General features: G+C 44.4%; 2 protein-coding genes across 2 annotated transcripts; one reads left to right on the forward strand and one right to left on the reverse strand.

The window, feature by feature from the left end:
* Positions 1–45: 45 nt before the first annotated feature.
* tbc1d10c (TBC1 domain family, member 10C) lies at positions 46–9,487 on the reverse strand. The gene is made up of 10 exons (XM_048971642.1): positions 9,211–9,487; positions 8,642–8,783; positions 7,439–7,538; positions 6,648–6,755; positions 4,265–4,371; positions 3,813–3,927; positions 3,645–3,710; positions 3,325–3,514; positions 3,064–3,221; positions 46–2,970 (listed from the first exon to the last, which is right to left on the reverse strand). Exons 2-10 carry the CDS (start codon positions 8,779–8,781, stop codon positions 46–48), a joined length of 3,909 nt encoding a protein of 1,302 aa, XP_048827599.1. The 5' UTR covers positions 8,782–8,783; positions 9,211–9,487.
* A 3,597-nt stretch (positions 9,488–13,084) lies between these two features.
* On the forward strand, positions 13,085–16,227 carry ran (RAN, member RAS oncogene family). The gene is made up of 7 exons (XM_048970675.1): positions 13,085–13,219; positions 13,985–14,040; positions 14,161–14,245; positions 14,565–14,690; positions 14,853–15,040; positions 15,421–15,591; positions 15,848–16,227. Exons 2-7 carry the CDS (start codon positions 14,008–14,010, stop codon positions 15,890–15,892), a joined length of 648 nt encoding a protein of 215 aa, XP_048826632.1. The 5' UTR covers positions 13,085–13,219; positions 13,985–14,007; the 3' UTR covers positions 15,893–16,227.
* The last annotated feature ends 4,103 nt before the right edge of the window (positions 16,228–20,330 follow it).

The following is a 20,330-nucleotide window of genomic DNA, read 5'->3' on the forward strand; positions in this document are numbered from 1 at the left end:
CCATTTCACAGTCTGTCCCTTCCATACTTAGTGCCACCCACCCCATCAGAAATAAGTATCAAAATATGGAGCAGAGTTTCGCTTGGAAACTAGAGTATTAGAGTTGTTTCCCAGGGAAGGAACGACACGATCAGTCTTGCCGCTGCTGTGTAGCTGAAAACTCTTCCCCCTCGTCTGAGGTTTCCTCCTCTCCTTTCCTTTCTCCTTCTCCAGTTCCTTCTCTCTCTTCTTCCGTGCCTTTTCCTCCTCTTTTTTCCTCCTCTCCTCCTCTCTCCTTCTCTTTCTCCTCTCTTTGGCAGTCAGCCTTTCTTCTTGCTCGCTCACTTGCTCGCTGAAGTCCTGTATGAGTATTGTGGGCACTGTCATCTTGGTCTTGCCCTTGGTGCCCCCCTCAGTGTTCGTGGCATGGTCGCCCCGAAACCTACGAAAGAGGCCAAAGCGTTTCGAAGAGTCTTTGTGCTCAGTGCTGTGGCGGTCAGTGTCGTGGCCTTCATCAGTACCCTGAACAGGCATGGTAGCTCTGGTACCACCTTTGTAGTTGGTGGCAGAACTGCTGGAGGAGATAACAGTAGTGGGACCACTGTATCTGGTGCTTTCTGGCTCTTTGAACATGTCTTCCGACAGTCTTCTGGGCGCTGTGGTTCTGGAGGTGGATGTCTTGCGAAGTTTATATTCCGCAGTGCCACTTGATTCCTGGTTCTCAAGTGTAGCCGACACTTTGATGGCCTCGTCCTGGCCGTGCTCTGCCGTGACGTCTGGAAGTGCCCTTGTCATTACGGAGTCCGTGGACGCCCCAGCAGGTTCACCTTGTGACCTTTGTTCTCTGTCTGCTTCCATTGTCTCTTTACACTGGTCCTTAGAGCCAATGTCTGCTTCGAGCTCACTTTGTTCTGTGTGAGTTTCACCTGACTGCTCTGCAATGCATCCCGGATCATTTTGTGATTCAGTCGGTTTTTCCATCTCCGTTGCCAGTGCTGCGTTCTGGTGACTTTGCTGTAATTCAGGAGGAGTATGCCCAGGTGTCTCCATCTTGGTCCCACACGTGTCCAATGATCCTCCTCTTGCCTCGTCCTCAGCTGAACAAAGTGGGCCTGATGGTTGCTGAACTGGACCCGAGCTCGTCAGACTCGGCTGTTGAGGTGCTTCCTCTCTGATATCACCAGCAGACAGATTCTGCTGCTCGTATTCCATTGCACTTCCTTTCGCCGATGGTACTGCTATGACTGAGCTCTCCAGAGGTCTGCTTTCAACTTGAGGTGCATCTGCATCTTGAGAATTTAAGGGCTTTTGTTCCTCTTGAATAGCTGTTGTCATTTCACTTCCTGACATTTGTAACACGGTGTCCTGCGATGAACAGGGACTTTCTTCTATCAAATCTTGATCCTTCGAGGAAATAGTGTCCACCTCTGAACTCTGATCAGGATTTTCACCCAAAGACTCTCCTGTGCCCTGCAAATTCTCCTGCAAATTTGGGTCCACAGAGCTCCATACCGGGATTTGGTCACTCTCTCGCGCTGAAGGTGGCTCGATCTGGGTGACATCATCAGAATGCTCTTCGTCACTCTCACTTGCAGAGGTTCCAGGCTGCTTTTCTGTGTCTCCATCGCAGGCTGGCTGGTCTGGATCGTTTTGGGGAGAGTCTTCTGAGGACGCCTCCTCGTTTGCGTGCTTTTGTACTGATAACTCAGACTCATCTACCGAAGAGATGCTAGGGATTTCAGATTTCTGGACCGCGTGGGAGATCTGGAAGCGGTGTGACGGAATGTCTAAGCCGTCACCTTTCCCAGTGTTTTCTGCTGCTGACGGTTCGCCAGTCATCTCGGGAGTCTTTGTGACATTCCCACTGGTATCTTCAGAAGGATGGAGGGAATGCTGAACTGGCTGGTCATGTTCCCGCCGGGTTTCATTTAGATCTGGGGAGTTTGCGCTTGAATATTCGAGCAGCGTACCTGTTTCCTTTACAAAGTTTTGCCTACGGTCGTCTTGCATCTTACTGCATTCCTCTGCTCCCGCATCTAGTTCTTCAGTATTTTGAACATTTGTTTCCTCTGGCTTTTCCTCAGTGTTGTTATTCAATTTCCCAGCATTTTTGGCATCAGACTCTGGGCAGCTATTTGGGGAAATGAGCTTCCTTGCCTCCTCTGGCTCTGACTGACAGCTTTCTTGAGAAAGTTTTCTGGTTGCTTCAGCAGTTTCGTCCACCATGTCGCACGGAGGTTTTTGTGGTTCACCCTGGTCTGCTGAAGAATTCTCCGTCTCGCTGAAGATGGACCCTGTCTGCACGGAGACGAGCTGTGACATGTGGTTTGCGACTGCATTATTCCCTGTCTGGTTTTCTGGGGTCTCTATCTGGGCTGCAGATGTGTTCGTACTGTCTTGAGCCTCAGATGCACAGTCTGTGCTCACCCCACCGCAACTGCTTAGCATTTCACTAAGACTGCATGTGTTCTGGGAGTGAGAGAGGTCTGCAGCACTACTGCATAGTTCCAGGTTCTGGCAGGATGAATCTGCAGTGGCTTGTGAGGATTCCTGCCTTGTTCCCTTTTGGTTGAGTGTCGCATCTTCACTGCTGTACTCTGAAGGATTTCTTCGGTTGCCATCGTTATTTATGGCTTCCATCTCTTCCTTGTCCTTTAGCTCAGCAACCTCCTTCAACTTGTTTTCCTCGCCGCCACCGTTCCCCTCCTTTTCGCTCATCTCTGCTTTGCTGCCTCTTCTCCACTTCTTTCGAAGAAATGACGGTGAAAGAGAGGAGGGAGATCGCGACACGGGTACGGAGAGGTTCCCGATCTCTCGCTCCTTTCTCTGACACTCCTCCTCCTTCTCTCTCCCTTTAACCCAAGCCGCCCGGTATCCATGGCAACGAACACAAGGGTTGAAGGTCGAAGATGGACGCTCTTTCTTCCACCTCTCCATCTCCTTCTCGGTCTCTCTCTCCAAGTCCTTCCCTGAGAATGCTACTGAGCACACCTAGAGGAAACAAACCGGTGACGACTCCTGACTTTCCATGACAAAGTTGCATAAGTGGAGGCCTGGGCAGGCAACAAGCGCGTGGCAACTCACCTCCTCTATGAAAGCATCATCCTCCGTGGAGATGCGGTCCTTGACACTTCGGAGTCTCTCCAGGGTCTCCATTTGCCCGTCGCATTCATCCCTTTGCTCCTGCCTTCCCAAGGTCCTACGCACCAAAACCACCGCTACCTGGAAGAGCACCCGCACACCTGACAGAAGAGGAAAGAGTCAGACATCCACGAGCAGCAAATGGAGACACCCATAGGATTTCGAGTGTATGGATTATTAAAGAAAAAAGACAGGGAGACTGACCGTAGCAGAAGAACAGGTCCCAGACCCTGAGCAGGGTGTTGAAGGGCAGGTGTCGAGTGTAGAGACACATGAGCCAGTCGGTAGCGAACATAAGTGGCTCCACCCCGTGTTTCCTCAGGTGTTTGTGAACGGCAGGGCATGTCTTGCGTAGCGCTCCATTCAGGATGCCTGCGTCAAAGAGCACTCCCTCCTGTGGTGGTGGTGGGGGGTGGGGAGTGGGGGGGGGGGGGCAGGGTTTGCAATTTAATCCAACAATGGTAGGCCCACGATTGTGATGTAGCTAAAGACCCATGTCAGTGGATGTAGTACAGGGACCTCACCAGCAGAGGGCTATAGTATCCTGGTAGATACTGCTCACTGATTTGCACCAGGCACCAAAAAGCCTCCTTAACAAGACAAAACAGGTTAGTTGATATAAAAAGGACCTGTATCCTGTATATGCCTTTCAATCACGTGACCACTAACCCATGGATGGTACACAACCGTACCTCAGCAGGCATGTTCATGAGAAGCACCGCAGCTACCGGTCCTTGCCCTTGACAGTAACCCTCTTCTGGCTTGAACTGAGTATATGCTTTCAGGACCCGGAAAAGCCCTTGTTGCCTGTCCAAAAAAAGGCATTTTAGATATTATTAAGTACATGAGGAAGCACCAGAGGGTATATTGATTCTAAACGGGGTTTTATTGGGGAGGAAGAGGGGAAATCGGCACAAATCTAATATTAAACGTCGAGTCATACAATTTATTGATAAGGAAAAGTACAGTATCCAACTAATTCCATAAAAAAATCTGAAAGAATGAAAAACAAATATTGCGCTTATGCAATTTTTTTTATTCGCCCATCCATTTCGTAATGTTGCATTTTCATGCACATTTTCCTGTTCTGGTCGGGGTTGCAAGGATCGCCACGTCGCCAACAACGCTGAAAAGAAACCGTTACCCGTGGCCGTCCCTGGAGAGAAACATCTCATGGAAGGGGAACTGTCTGTCGATGTCTCTCTCGATCACATCCACCCAGCTCTGCAGGGCAGGTGCCTTATCAAGTTTCTGAAAAAAGGGTCGAGGGCAAAGGGAACGAACTTTACTGACAATGCCGTCCTAAAACAGGTGTGTCCAGATAGACGCTTCTTGCTCTCTCAGCCAGTAATTCACCCTTAAAGAGAAGAGGGTTATATCCTGAAAGAATAACAGAAGCAGTGGAGGAGCCAATGAGAGACCTGGGAGGCTTTAGTTCCCCCCCCCACCCTTTTTCATTGACTCTGAATAATGTTGATTATATAATGTGGGACAGAGTTATCCCAAATGCACGTAATGCAAGTTAACAGCCTTAATTTTTTTCAATGCTTACCATGTCAATCCCTCCCCTGGAAATATTCCAAAGTACATTCTATATTGAAAAGGCAGGAGATCCCTTTCGCACATCCCTGTCTGTGGTAGGGCTGCACCAATCCAATACTGATATTGGATATTCATCCAATAAATAAAATTGCTCCACTGCAATCGGTGACAATGGGGCTGACCAGTTCATCGTTACTGTGTCTTTACATTCGTGTGTGTGCTGCTTCGTGCGTCAGCAGTGCACCAGTAGACCTGTGGATTTTGCTAGAACGAGCACTAATGCAGCATAAAGGGAGGTAAAAGGTCAGTAGTTTGGAGGTATTTCAGGTCTTGAAGTTGCTACGGCAACAAGTTCTACGGCTACTTGCAATATCTGCAAAACCAGTGTCTTGATGGGTGGCAGTAGTACTGCAATTTAAACGCAACTAACTTACAGTGGCTTAGGTCATATATAACTAAAATATTTAGCAGCAGTAGGCTTGGTGACGTCCAATTTTTCATACCGTCCAGACATTGTGCTGCAATACATCCATCCATCCATCTTCCAAACTGCTTATCCTATGGGGTCGCGGGGGGTCCGGAGCCTATCCCAGAAGCAATGGGCACGAGGCAGGGAACAACCCAAGGATGGGAGGCCAGCCCATCGCAGGGCACACTCACACACCATTCACTCACACATGCACAACTATGGGCAATTTAGTAACTCCAATTAGCCTCAGCATGTCTTTGGACTGTGGGGGGAAACCGGAGTACCCGGAGGAAACCCCACGACGACATGGGGAGAACATGCAAACTCCACACACATGTGACCCAGGTGGAGACTCAAACCCATGTCCCAGAGGTGTGAGGCGACAGTGCTAACCACTGCACCCCCATGCCGCCCCCGCGCTGCAATACATGTATGTGGTATTTCGATGGCATCAGAAAAAGCAGCACTCATTTTATTTTGAAGTCCAACAAAAGGCAGGAAAGGAAATACTGTGGTATGCTGAGTTACAGTTTTAAGCCTAAATAGTAGTTTTATTAATAAATTCGTTTACGGTTCATAAATGTGAAAATAATACCTTCAGGTACAAATATATAGGCCAAATATAATTTAACCGTGGTATAAGCAGGTCACTGCACTCCAAGCCACGCATTATACGATTCTTAGGTAAAGGGATATACATTGACAATAATCCGGGATTTGTTTACACCCAATCGAAACACAATAACTAATATTTTCTCCCAAATGTATTAAAATATGACAAAGCAGTCAGGCCCATGTATAGACTGCATGTATCCAATGTGACAGGAACCAGTGGTGATTTGGGGAATCAGATGTGTGGTGCAGTGATGCGCTTGTTGAAAATACCGCTGGTTTACCACCTCCGAGAAACTAAATGCATCTTTTTTTTCTTTTTCTTTTCCGCAAGACAATAGTCTGCTGCCAGGCAACCGTCCATCTTCTGCGTACATGACCTGCAGTCAGTCTTAATCACGCGATTGGTGGATGAAAATAATGACACCTTAAAACATTTTATTAAATTAGAATTTAAATTTGGCAGTCTATTTTTATTTAGATAAATTATTTATCCACAAACCAAATGACCAATACAGTCAAAGTTTTATTCCTCTGTAGAGATCTTTCAAGCAAAGAACTATTAATATATCTGTTTATTTCTTACATTTTGTTTTACTAAGTTAGGAAAGCAATGTTTCAGTCAAGCCTGACATTACCTTACACATAAAAGATTGATCCCAGTGTCTTCCACCCAGAGAGGCATACAGCTTATTAATTAAACACTGGTATCGGATCGGTACTCGGTATCGGATCGGTACTCGGTATCGGATCGGTACTCGGTATCAGCTGATACCCAAATCTCAAGTATTATTATCGGTATCGGAACTGAAAAATCGTAACGGTGCCTCCCTTCTTCGTGCCATAGACATGTTCTTGAAACGCCAGGGCGGGTTCAAAAGCAGGTACAGAAAGGTGTATTTACCTTGTAAAGTTTTTCATTTGCTTTCATCCTCTCTGTGGCACGGCAGAGAAGTGGCCAGCATCGGGCCCTCAGGGATGCTGGGATACCTTTTCGACACTGCTCTTTCACCTGAGGGAAATAGCAGGAATGTCACTGGAAGAACACCTGACAGAATTTTTAAAGCATACACAGAAATAAAAACCAACGTTCAAAAATGTTTAAAAATCCATATTCCACCGGCCAAAATTAGCATAAACGTAGAAGAGCTACTTCCTTTATTTCTCAAGAATGATAAATCTACCTTTACAGGTCTTCTTCATAGTAATAATAATGATAGACACTTTATTGATCCCTGTACGGAAATTCTTCACAATTACAGGCACAGAAGCTTAGCCCACTAAGCCACATGCTGCCTTGATAGTTTTAAATCAGCCAAAGTCATCTAAACTGTAATTTAACATCCGCATGACCACCATCAAGTGCACAAGAACACTGGATGAGGACCTATATTTGGTGAAGTATGCGATTACCTGTTTCTGCATTAAATTAAACCCAGTCTGTTTTTCTTGACCTTATTTTTGCGTTTTGTGAACATCCATGCACCTTTTCGCTTGACTCTAATAGTCAGACTAACATAACATTTTACAGTCCTGTCACAGTCAATATGAAACTTTATGCTTTTTAAAACAATGATTTCAGCGCTCATTTTGAGTCAGCATTAGTGAACCTGACACGCTGTCCTGCATGAGCGTTATAAGGGAAATGCTTAAACTTGAAGCCAAGGCATCCTTCTTTAGTTCAGCTAGTCTCACCTTGTGGGTCCTTTTCAGCAGGATGCGGTCCCACTGCATGATAATGTTCAGCCACTTTGCCTCTCTCTGCCGGACCAGCTCAGGAGCCGGTCCCTCGCTCCTGTCACGCGAAGACAACGCAACCAAATCAACAAAAAATTATGCATGCGTCACATTTTCAAACTTATACTGTCATACTTCAGGAAAACGTCCTGACTGCTTAAGAAAAGTGCTTCCCAATCTGGTCCTCGGCCCATAATTTTACTACCTCCAAGCTCCCTGCCAGACAATCCATATTTTTGTTCCCTGCTGGGGAGGGAGCAAAAAAGTGGACTGTCTGTGGGCCCCCCAAGGACCGGATTAAGAAACACTGGCCAAAGCTGATCAGCTTCACACAAAAAAAATTATAATTTCAGCTAACGTATTGTAGCAAATACCAAAATATAGAAAGAGGTATCTTCCATTATGTTTGACTATGATCACCTTTGCTGCTCTACGTTGTGCCTTAACACAAATGTAAAGTCCTTTCACTTCCACCTTCTGGAAACTATTTTCTACTTATTAAACATCTGATACTTTCAGCGGCAATAAGTTTTGGTTTATTGGCCTGTAACATTCACTCACAATTTTGAGTGTGCGTGAGCGTAGGTTAAATGGCAAATCTTTGTGTTTGACCTCGTAGTACTTTTAAATTCTTACCATGCCTACATAAAATTCTTATTGTCAAGCAGTAACTGAAAGACTTTTTCAAGACCTGCCCATTTTCCGTTCCTTGATTTATAACAACGTCCTCAGCAGATCGCTACATAAATGACTGCATCTGCTTTCATCATCGGATTAGTTGCCAGCATCACAGGGTGAAGCCTAAGATCTAAGGTACAACCCTGATCTTTTCACCCATGCAAGGCCACAAAAGCACATCCATTCTTACTGTTGCCTTTTCTTCCTCATTAAACAATTGCATAATCGTTAGGTATATGCTATGTTGTCAGTAAAATGTAACAAAAAAATAGCATCCACTGCATACAGAATAAGGTTACAACATGTTTAGCTCTCACCAAAAACAGGAAACAGGAAAACCACACACTGACGGTGCGATTGTTTCTATGACAACATGCCAGGATGTTGAGGTAGAAAAAGTAAGAGGTAAATATAAAGACAGCAACTGACGAATATATCGCATAATTTTAACGTTAATATTATTCGTTCTTCTGAGTTACTGACCCGACTGTGGATTCGGTTCCCAGGAGAAACCCAAAGCGGTCAGTCTCTGTTGGTGGTATACTAACGCTGAACACTGACGCCCCATCGGAACCAGAGCTGTCCTCGCCATTCAGCTCAGCCTGGGCCACCAGGGCATCCATCCCTTAAGAAATAAAATAAAATAATGAAGAGAAAGAGGGAGAAAACATTTTTCTTAGTCTGTCGTCACACTTAAAACCCTGTTCACTTTCCGGAACGACATTCCTGAAAAACATGTTTAACTGGTGTAAAGTGAATGCTATATTCCGGAACTTTTTTTAAAAAGTATTTTGCATACATTATTAATATTTTTTTTTCATTTAAACTATGATTATTGCCCCCTTAAAGTTTAATGTTTGATGGCAGTCGTATAATATCATTAATCACTTTACAAAGGAATAACACTATTTCATTTCATTACTTTGTTATATTAACAGGTGGAGTCCAAAACTGGTCTGATCCAATACTGCTATGCCCGTCCAGCTGTAAATATTATTCGCCAGAGTATGAATAGGATACAATACAATAACTGTCATTATAAAATGAAGTACCTCGGCTCGCCGTTTCCTGTGTCAGTACATTTAGTGAGATGCTGGCTTGTCTGCCGAAGATTAGCCGGAGTGATGCGCTCTCGCAAAGGAAAACAGAGTGGGTGTGTGATTTTTCTGCCCTTCCGCATGTGTGTAACTGAATCTTTTTGAAGTTTTTCTACACAGCTTCACATATGATTATACTTTCCATTTGTCGGGTGGCTTAAATATTTCAAACATCCTTGTTAATAAATTCATACTCATCTCAAATTTTATTTCAAGAAATGCATGCTGCGTACACACTAGTGTCGTGTCCTTAACCAGTAGCTGATCTACAGGGGTCTGCAACATTATCGCTGGGTGTTTGAAAAACAGCGCCCACTTCGAAAAGTAGTGCAGCTCAGACGACAAACGCCAAACTAAAAGGTAACTAAAGCGCAACTTCATTATAGGCTTCAAGCAGGCAGTAACATAAAATATTTCTGAAAATAGGGATGAAATACATTTTTTAAAAAGCAGTGTATCAATGAATTGACTACTGAAATTCAATATAGCTCCGTGATATGAAAAACAACCATCCCTTGCCACTCCAAAAATGGCGACGGGGTCAGTCCGCTTGTCTTCCTCTAAAGTAGACGGACTGCGCAAGTTCAGAAAAAAAAAGTCTAGATGCTATAATGCTTTTTTTCCCAAATTACTTACGCCTACATCGATATCTGTTATTAGTTATTGCTTATTTAGATGGTTTACTAGGGACCATATTCAGTCTTTTAAAGTGCTTGAAGACAGGTAGAATTCACGGGGTATTTAGGTACCGCAGCTGCCACGAGACGAACTGCAGAAATGAGGCTTTGGGCTTTGCCCTGGGGTAACATGGTGGTGCAGTGGTTAGCACTGTTGCTTCAAATATCTAGAATCTGGGTTCAAGTCTTTGCCAGGGTTCTATCTGTTATTGTTGTTGTGTAGTTTCCTTTGTGTACTCTGGTTTCCATCCACACAGTCAAAAAAACATACTGAAGTTGATTGGTTACCAGTTACCAGATTGCCATAGGTGCACCCTGTAATGGGTTCATACCACGTCCTGAGTTGTTCCCTGCTTTGGGCTTGTAGGCTCTGTGACTCTGAATAGTATTATATGGTTTCAGGAGAATGGATGGATTTGTACTTCGGTTGCTTTTAGGTATGGAACTTTTACAGGTTTACCTGGAAAAATGCATTTAAAAGGATTAAAGTGGTCATTCCTGAGGGGGACAGTCTTTGTTGGGTTGCCAATAGTTGTAGCTAAATATGCAACCGAAACTTACAACTTATATGCTTTTATAGGTAGATCATATGACTACTTGTCCATGCCAAAGCAATCAACACAGAAAAGTTACATTTTTGCAGAATGATGTTGTATAACTCTACTTAGATAGTTCCTTGTGTTAGTAATCCTATTACCTGGCTATTGTAACAACGGCTTTTTAAAAATAAATGAACAAGGCTTTAATGTTGCAGTTTGTAATTATTATAATTATTTTTTATTTCACGGTAATCTATTATTGAAAACTCATTCCCAACCATTTTTAGTTTACCTTTGTGAATAATGTTAATGCAATGCTGTATTTAACCTTCATTTTACTGAAGTTTAAAAGGCTTCTGATGACCTAATTCTCAAGAATTAGGGTGAGGTGTTTCAGCCCTTGGCAGGCTGATGAAAATGGGAAGGATAAGTTTATAGTTTGCTGCCAGCAATTGAAACCTCATAAAGTTTTTAATGTCCCTATCATATTTAATATCACTTAAGCTGAGAAGTTCATTTTCTTCCAAAACTTGTGCTCGTAATTATGCCTCTGGGTCTGTGGTTACTGCAAACTTTATTGAGATAGAAAACTAAGAATAATTGAGAATCCAGAAATGATGTAAAGGAATTAAAGATCATTTATACTGCATGGAATGATTTTTACTGATGCACCATCAATACTGTATTCATGTGTAGCAAAGATTAATGAAGCAGACGCAAGACAAGATTTTTACTGGGATTCCAGTCTGTTGTAGGGCAAATGCTTACATGCTTTTGGCAATTTAGAAATACCAGTTCGCTTTATACATATGTTTTGTCAAGTGCAGGATGAAGCCACTCGTGAGCACAGGACACGGAAACTTCACACACAGAGCAGGGGGCGGGAATCAAACCCACAATCAGTGCTAAACACTGAGCCACTACACCACCCTAATAGATGTGGTTTGTTGATTGATTCTGTCATCAGTTATTGCTTTCAGACACTTTCACGACTTGTGCACTTCCAATTCGTCCATTCGATATCTCAGTCCAGCGGGAGAGATATAGTAAGTACAACGCACCAATAAAAGTTGGTGTGTGCGTGTGCCTGTCTGGAATGTGTTGTCATGTGGTTTTTTGCAGAGGTGGACATTTCAGGTTCAGAAAGTAAAAATCCAGATCAGGATTTTGTTTCAACCAACCATTTGTGTACTCTGTGAATGTAACTCTTTATGCTCAACTGGTTGGTTGAAACAAAATCTTGGTCTGGATTTGTACTTTCTGAACCTAAACTTTACACCTCTGGATTTCTGTGGGGTAGCTGATCTCTGGAAAATATCTGAATAGTCACTCTTTCTCTCATAAGTGACATGACATATAAGACAGACTGGCCTACTCAGACCCTACTGTGGGGGTTAGACAGTGTTCCTGATTCTCACACCCATGGCATTTCACAAACATCATATCTTCCCCTTTATTCCCTACCATTGGTACTTCCCTTTCGCCACTCCTACACTGAGAGATTCAGGAATGACTATGAGCTACCTATACCGAGAGCCAGCCACCATTGACCTTTTGAGAAAGGTCTCCTGTTGCCCTGTTCCCGTGGAATACCTGTCTGGAGAGGAGTGGTACATCTCCTGTAAGCATTGAGAATTTTCAGGAATGAGAATCTTACAGGCTGCTGGACAAACTCACCGCTCTCAATCCGGCCCCACCTAACCACCCAAGGCCATTCCAATCGAGGCCGATCCCTGGGTGAATGGGAATCTACTACGGATTCCACCCGACGACTTTCAGCTTGAGGTATGGCTCCCGTATGAACGGTGGCAGTGGGGAAGCCCCATCACTCTCACCTACATGTGTAATGGAGGGCAAGGTGAGGTAGGCGAAAAGAGAATTTCGCCACAGGGATCAATAAAGTGCCATCATTATTCTAACACAGCCAGTGAGGGGCGGATTCACTGACTTGGGCAAGAATTTCCAACAACACATAGGATTCAATACTCTGCTGTGTTTCCCCAGGAGGAAGCAAAAATGTGGACTGGCTTGGGGTCCCCGAGGACTGGGTGTGGAAATGTCTCTACTGAAAGAAGCGTTCTCCTCAAGTTTAATCAGCTGTATCTTTTCTGCTGAATTAAGATGTGCACTATCACAATGGGCTGTTACATGTGTAGTTCCACTCTGGTCGTAGTTTTGTAGTTTTGCTACTTTTTAAGTGGCTGCTCATGTGTCAATAGAAAAAAACTTTAAACAGCTAAAGCTATAATATTTATATTACACTGACTTGTCATATTTACTGGTATCTATTTTCAGTCCAATGACTTTAGATCCACTTATTCAGTATAATGTGAAGGTGAGCAGAACTCAAAACCGGGGACACCATGGTTAGGATGCCAGTTCATCAGGTGCCCCGGCTCCCTTCAGCACTCTAAAAACATGCACTGGTGTCTCTTATGTGTGAAGGCATATGTATATCTTTGGTTTGCCTTAACCATTGAACTTCTTTAAAGAAAGACTGGTTTTCATACGACGGATTGTTGTTTTCGCCTCCTTCGTCCCAAACCATATGTGGTTTTCCGTCAGCAGGTGTCATCCGTTATTTTTACGTATTTCTCCGGCAGCGTGGGACGCCATTTTCACGCGGTGGGCGGAGCTCTGGGCCCGCTCGACTTGGTCACATGACACAGGCGGAAGTCGCCCCCCGCTCCACGCTGAAGCTCATGTACAGCTTCCATTTGCTCTTTTTCCCTCTCCATTCAACGCCGGGTAAGTCCAGGCCAGCTTACCTAATGTAATACGATCGCGTAATATCACTGAAGGAAAAAATATTAATCCTCATTATAAATCGTACGCAACGCTTCGCCACCGATTATTCTCAATACCTTTGTCTTATTTTCAAAGTTTGCAGGACAAATGTAAATGTGGAATGGCTAGCTTTTTAAGCTAACAAGCGTGCTAACTCTGTTATGCTTATATGTTTTACTACCTCTTCGCAAAATGTTCAGTATGTCAATTTTTGTTGTTTATACTCCGGTAAGTGTCGCAGGACCGTAAAATTAACGCGGATGGTATATTTCACCCCTCAGTCAGCTTGCTATTTAGTTTATTAAAGGATGAGACAGAGTGAATAAGCTAATTGTCGGTTAGGCGTAGTAGCTAAAGTAGGGGGGTCTTTCTTACTCATTAGCAATGTTTTTTATCGTAAGTTATACGTGTGTAAATAAAAATGCAGTCGGGAGCTACTTAGGTGTTTAATTTTGCTCGGTCAAAGCGTGATCGTCCTGCCAAAGAAGCCAGTCTATCTGCCCTGTAAAGGCGGCATCTGACTGTATCCGGTTTGATCCCGGTGCCGTTTTGCGCTACTGCTGGGGACTTTTGCGTGGTGGCTGCGTATTTCCCGGGTTGCCCCGCTCAGCTGGAACTTACTGGAAGCGTTGCTGCGCTGCGAATTGTAACGTGGTGAGCCATCTGAGCTGGCTCCGTGCCGCTGTTGGCGCCTTGACTATGCGATCGCTGTCTTCCTCAATACAGCAGCATCAGTCTGAACACAAGTCATGGCAGAAGGAGAGCCGCAGGTCCAGTTTAAGGTAGGCTTTTGATCCGGTTTATTCCTGCGCAGTGATTATAATGTAATAACTAGGAAGCAACGCACCGTGCCGCATGCGACTGCTGACCGGCTTAATCGGGTTGAATTTCCTGCCTTGCAGTTGGTGTTGGTGGGTGATGGAGGTACCGGGAAAACCACCTTCGTGAAGCGACACTTGACAGGAGAGTTTGAGAAGAAGTATGTTGGTAAGTGCTCTATCACCCTAGTTTTCCCTGCCTTTTTATTACTTGGTTTTGGCCACATCCTGTCATTATTATAGGTTAATTGGGGTATTACAGTCCATATTGAAATACACGTTCTCAGAAGGCCTGAATGAAAACGACTGCCATTATCCGACTAATATAGAATGTTGCAATAGTTGGTATTCTAGGTCCTCAGGCTTTGGTAAAGGTTTATTATAGTGATTACACCCCACTATGGCTTTCCATCTATATCTATAGCTTCTCCTCCTGGCTTGAGAGTCTGCGTTTGACTTTTGTTTTATTCCATTCCATTGTTCTGTAGCTACCCTGGGAGTGGAGGTACATCCTTTGGTGTTTCACACAAACAGAGGGGCTATCAAGTTCAACGTGTGGGATACGGCTGGCCAGGAGAAGTTCGGGGGTCTCAGGGATGGTTACTACATACAAGGTAACCAGTTTGTCCATCGACGTCCAAAACGTGCTTCACTGGATTCCCTTATGTATTTGTCTGTTTTTAAATGATCTCTGTGCTTGTTGTTTATCCCGTAACTCTTTATGCCTTGCGAGTTTTGTCGCCACGCTTTGTCAACGCGGATTCTCTCCTTTTTAGCTCAGTGTGCGATCATCATGTTCGACGTGACCTCGCGGGTCACCTACAAGAACGTGCCCAACTGGCACCGCGACCTGGTGCGCGTCTGCGAGAACATTCCCATCGTCCTTTGCGGCAACAAGGTGGACATCAAGGACAGGAAGGTCAAGGCCAAGAGCATCGTCTTCCACCGCAAGAAGAACCTGCAGGTGCCGCGTCGCTGTCCGCCGCCATCCCTTCATCGATCAGCCTTGTGCTGATTAGTGTGACCAGTATTGTGTCAACTGTGTACCCTGCATTTAGGGTTATGAAGACTTTGCATGCAGTTATGAAATGTATATCGGGTGGCTTAGCTACTAGGTGGTTTAGTAAGACTGTTAAAGTTGGAAATCTGAATTGTCGTGAGCAGTCATTGCAAAGCTTCGTTTGTATGCTGAGCGGCGAAGTTGACGGTTGACCGATTAGTTAGTTCCTATAAAATGTGTGGCCATTGGGCGTTTTATTTCTGCGCCTTTTCCCGACCGCTGTCCAGATGATATTCATTTTGACGTGTGAACCTGCACCCCACCCCCTAAATCTTTCCTTGTAGTATTATGACATCTCTGCCAAGAGCAACTACAACTTCGAGAAGCCGTTCTTATGGCTGGCCAGGAAGCTGATAGGAGACCCAAACCTTGAATTTGTGGCGATGCCAGCCCTCGCACCCCCTGAGGTCGCCATGGACCCCACCCTCGCCGCACAGTATGAGCATGACCTCAAAGTGAGTATGGGTCGTTTTTGTGTTATGTGTCTCCCTTAAGTTGCCTTACATTCACCAAAATAAAACCAAAATAATCTTGATCTTTTAATTTCATTGTGTTGACATCTGCAGACATCTTTTCAAATTATTGATTGGGAATATTAGTCTTTTAAACAACTGTCCTTTAAAGGGATATGTTTTACATTAGGCTAGATTAACCTCTGAGGCAAAATCAAAGTCAGACTTAGATTATCACACGCTGATCTTTTCCTTAAAGGTGGCGTCGGAAACTGCACTCCCAGACGAGGACGACGATCTCTAACCTGTGACCATCTGACCTCACCATGAAGTTGGCGAGGTGTATATGATGCTGGCGTGTTTGGAATACCCTTAACCTTTTACTGTAAATCCCATTGCCGATTATTTTGTTTTAATTTTTTTTTTTCGTTTGCATTTTGGGCGGAATATGACGTGTAGTTCACACATTTCAGTGTAGATCCCTTGCAGCACATCCATGCGTGCATACACACATTGCGTAAACACCCAGTACGAAATAGTCACTGTCATACAGTTTAGACTTATTATACAGTACTGATGAAAATACAGCGAAAATGGAAGCACTTTGAAAACAGCTTTGAATAAACTGTCTGTATTTAATATTCTTGTTGTCTTTATTTACCCAGAATTTTAACAAATTACGGTGTTTTTTTTTTGACCCACAAAATCAACTTGTGGGAAAGTGCTTTTCCTATTAATCTCTTTTGCAGACCATCTTGCATCTCCCCCACTGTACTGGAAATGTTTATTACTGAAGCTTATTCGCATTGTACATCCTTTTAGTCGTTTGAAGCATACTGGGTGTGCAAGCGGAAAATCTGCATGTCCTTTTATTTTCTCAAGTGCACTGTGAGTCAGTGATTCGGTTGTCAAGAAGCCGAAAGTAGGAGAGCGCTGCAACCCTTAAAGAGTTTGTTTCATTATGTGATTCATTGCAGTTTAGTTTTACGATCCTATCCGTGTCGGCTGCCTGGCGGAGACCCTGTACTGAGCAAGTACTGGAGAGTAGCATAACGTTTACCCTTGCATGTCTAAATCCCACTCTCTCGTGCATTTTTTTATGGATTCCCTCCAATATCGCAGCTTTTGCCCCACAACTGTCATGCAATTTCGGCAGATTACCATTTTAATATCCTGTGTTTCTTAGATTAGCCTTCAGGCTGACTTTAGCATTTTACAGGGAAAATTCACCTAATATAGGCCATAGTAAGGGGGGTAGATATGGGAACAAATCAGGGGGGAAATCCATTGGCTCTGTCAAAAAAATTAAGTATATTCAAGATTTAAGAGTTTGTCATGTATGGTCAGTTCCACTGTGCAACGAAAATCTACATGACCTTCCACTCAACACCAATTAACACAGAACACAAGTAGAGATTAAGGTGTGAATACAGACACTCCTCTACTCATGAATGAGATACGTTCTGAATGGCCATTCGTAACTTGAAATGTTCGTAAATCGTTATTCAACATCATTTTAAGGGTTTACACAAGTACAAAGAAATAGGATGCTGGGAGTTCGCACGCTATGCTGCGTGAGGGTAGCGGCCAGAAGTCGTACTGGGCGGAATTGGGGCGCAGGAAACAAAAATGTTGTGAACAGGAAACGGGAGCCCAAATGAACACAATTTGCACTTACAGTCCTCTTCTTTCGTATGTGTGAAAGTTCATAAGCTGAACGTTCCTAAATACAAATTGTGTTCGAGGAGCATCAGTACTAAATTAAGGTACAGTTACAATTATCACAAGGAATATCCATGTAGGAAAACTACTAGCTAATTATTTCGTTGTTTTTGTGGATCTCTTGGATACTTGTTTATTCATCCATCTATCAATCCATCCGTCTTCCGCTGCTTATCCGGGGTCAGCGGTACAAGCAGAGATCCCCAGACCTCCCTCTCGCCAGCCACCTCCTCTGGGGGAATACCAAGGCGTTCCTAGGCCAGCTGAGACATACAATCCCTCTAGAGTGTCCTGGGTCTGCTCCGGGGCCTCCTCCCAGTTGGATATGCCCAAAACACCTCCCCAGGGAGCCGTCCTGGAGGCATCGTAGATAGACGACCGAACCACCTCGACTTCTCCTAACCCTCCTTCCAATGCAGAGGAGCAGCGGCTCTACTTTGAGCCCCTCCCAAATGTCCGAGCTCCGCACCCTATCTCTAAGGCTGAGGCCAGCCACCCTGCAGAAGAAACCTTATTTCTGCCGCTTCTATCCATGTCATTCTTTTGGTCACTAGCCAGAGCTCATGACCATAGGTGAAGGCAGGAACAAAGATTGACCGGTAAATCGATAGCTTTGCCTTCCAGTTCAGTTCCCTCTTTACCACGACAGAAAAGTACAGCTTCCTGCACTACTGCAGACCACCTGACGATCTGTTTCTCCCTTCTTGCCCCAGTCGTGATTTGTTCAACAATGTAACTATATTCCTAGTAGCGTTTTTTTACTATATATATGTGTGTGTGTGTGTGTATTGTTACGATACACACACACACACACATATTACTCGCAGAAAGAATACGGAATTATTTGGGTGTTAGATCTATTTCCTCTCGACGGGCAAATAACATGCAGAGTATTCTTTGACCTGTGGGTGGCAGTGTGAATGTACGTTGGAACGACAACGAATGAAATGAGGTGGATCCGATTTTGTTTAACATGCATACAATATAATGAATTGACCTATAGATTTTGCAAGCCTAGCAGTGTGTCACAGAACATTACATGGTGAAAGTATGAATTCTGAGTATGAGTCTTTTGTTTTTAGTCAATTAGAGCAAGTGTCTTGGTATCAGACACTGGAACGGGTCTGGAAGCCTGGTCATGGAAGAGGACTGCGAAGGGGATGCAGAGCGAGGACTTTAAGTCTGCGCTGACTTAATACTATAAAATATGGATAACAGTGGGGTGGAACTACCATTATTGATCTGGAGATGCAGTCGTCAAATTGAGCGACAAGAAACCTGGACATTAAGACTGACTTTACTGATCGCAGAAAAAAATTCGGGTGAACACTGCAGCAAGAATGTAGTGCGCAGATGAGCATGCGTAACATTAAGGACACAATTACTGGCACTGTTCCCTCTGGGGTCTGCCAACTGTATAGCTTTTAAGGTACAGAAATTAACTCTGAGGAACATTTTTGTACCATTGGGGCAGGGACGGATTATCGGTTGTGTGGGCCCCTGGGCAAAACGTTCACGAGGGCCCCCCACCACCACCACCACCACCACAATTCAAGGGCCCTTGGTAGCCAAACGGCCCTCCCTATAGGGTCAGGGGCCCTTGTAGGCAGAGGATCAAAGAATGCAGGCCCTCTAAAATAGACAAACGAAAATACATTGTTGATAAGCGTTGCAAATTATTTTGGGCTAGGGGCCCCACGGGCCCCCTGCACCCCAAGGGCCCCTGGACAGCGGCCCCACTGGCCCTGTCCGTAATCCGTCCCTGCATTGGGGTACATTAATGTTGTTTGTATCTGGGGCCACAAAACTGTACCCGGGCTGTAACTTTTTTTCGAGTTATTTATTTGTATAGCACATTTTAAAAAAAGCAGGAGTTGGTCTAAAGTGCTTCCCAGTTTCGAGAGAATTGATTAACAAGTACTACATGCACAGTAAAATCCATACATCCATCCATTTTCCAAACGGCTTATCCTACTGGGTCGCGGGGGGTCCGGAGCCTATCCTGGAAGCAATGGGCATGAGGCAGGGAACAACCCAGGATGGGGGGCCAGCCCATCGCAGGGCACACTCACACACCATTCACTCACACATGCACACCTACGGGCAATTTAGCAACTTCAATTACCCTCAGCATGTTTTTGGACTGTGGGGGGAAACCGGAGTAAACCCCACGACGACATGGGGAGAACATGCAAACTCCACACACATGTAACCCAGGCGGAGACTCGATCCCGGGTCCCAGAGGTGTGAGGCAACAGTGCTAACCACTGCACCACCATGCCACCCCCGCGCTATATAAAATATATAAATAAAATGACATGGAAACATGTATGCAACAAATAAAATGAAAATGAAAAATGAACGGAAATGTAATACAACAAGCAACAGATTCAAAAAGAAGGAGAATTAATAGTGACAAGTAACTTGATAATAGACTTGATAAACACCATTGGAGAGCCTCAAATGGAGTTGAGAGTAAGAGCAAAAAAGGTTGGTCATTAATCTAGATTTAAACTCATCAACAGTAGAGCAGGACTTAATGTTGGATGGGAGATTATTCCAAAGTGTGGGATGGGCTCCAGAAAAAGCCGGTTCACCTCTGGTTTGGAGACGTGAGTGAGGAACTGCGAGGAGTCGCTGTGAGGATGACTTAAGTACACAAATAAAATCTCCTGTTTCATGAGAGAAGGAAGTCCTGTAGTGGGAGAAGACTGCTGGACAGAAGTTTTCAACTTATTCAACAAGTTATCCCACATGCACCTGCAGCATTGATGGCGATGGAGGTTTTACACATTTCACCAGTTAAAGGCGTTTCAGGGAAGTTTCCTCATTTATGTTAGAAACATTAGATTGGCTTAAAGAAAATGAATTTCCCATTTCCCCTCTTCTGGCACCCACCACTTTGCCCCTGTCTCTTTCTGTCAGACTCAAGGCTGTAGCCATGGAGTCATCACTGGGAATTACCAAGATTATAGTTGTAATATATATTGGTTGGAGGTATTGTGGGCACATCTGAATAC

This window comes from Brienomyrus brachyistius, chromosome 12 (genome assembly GCF_023856365.1).
Source record: "Brienomyrus brachyistius isolate T26 chromosome 12, BBRACH_0.4, whole genome shotgun sequence".
NCBI lineage: Eukaryota > Metazoa > Chordata > Actinopteri > Osteoglossiformes > Mormyridae > Brienomyrus > Brienomyrus brachyistius.

Excerpts from the sequence above, each read along its gene's own strand:
- tbc1d10c (XM_048971642.1), bottom strand. The coding sequence starts at position 8,781 with ATGGATGCCCTGGTGGCCCAGGCTGAGCTGAATGGCGAGGACAGCTCT. Across the intron at positions 6,756-7,438 it reads TGCTGAAAAGGACCCACAAG|GTGAAAGAGCAGTGTCGAAA; the intron begins GTGAGACTAGCT and ends TATTTCCCTCAG. Across the intron at positions 4,372-6,647 it reads CAAATGAAAAACTTTACAAG|AAACTTGATAAGGCACCTGC; the intron begins GTAAATACACCT and ends CCCTTTTTTCAG.
- ran (XM_048970675.1), top strand. The coding sequence starts at position 14,008 with ATGGCAGAAGGAGAGCCGCAGGTCCAGTTTAAG. Across the intron at positions 14,246-14,564 it reads GTTTGAGAAGAAGTATGTTG|CTACCCTGGGAGTGGAGGTA; the intron begins GTAAGTGCTCTA and ends ATTGTTCTGTAG. Across the intron at positions 15,592-15,847 it reads AGTATGAGCATGACCTCAAA|GTGGCGTCGGAAACTGCACT; the intron begins GTGAGTATGGGT and ends TTTTCCTTAAAG.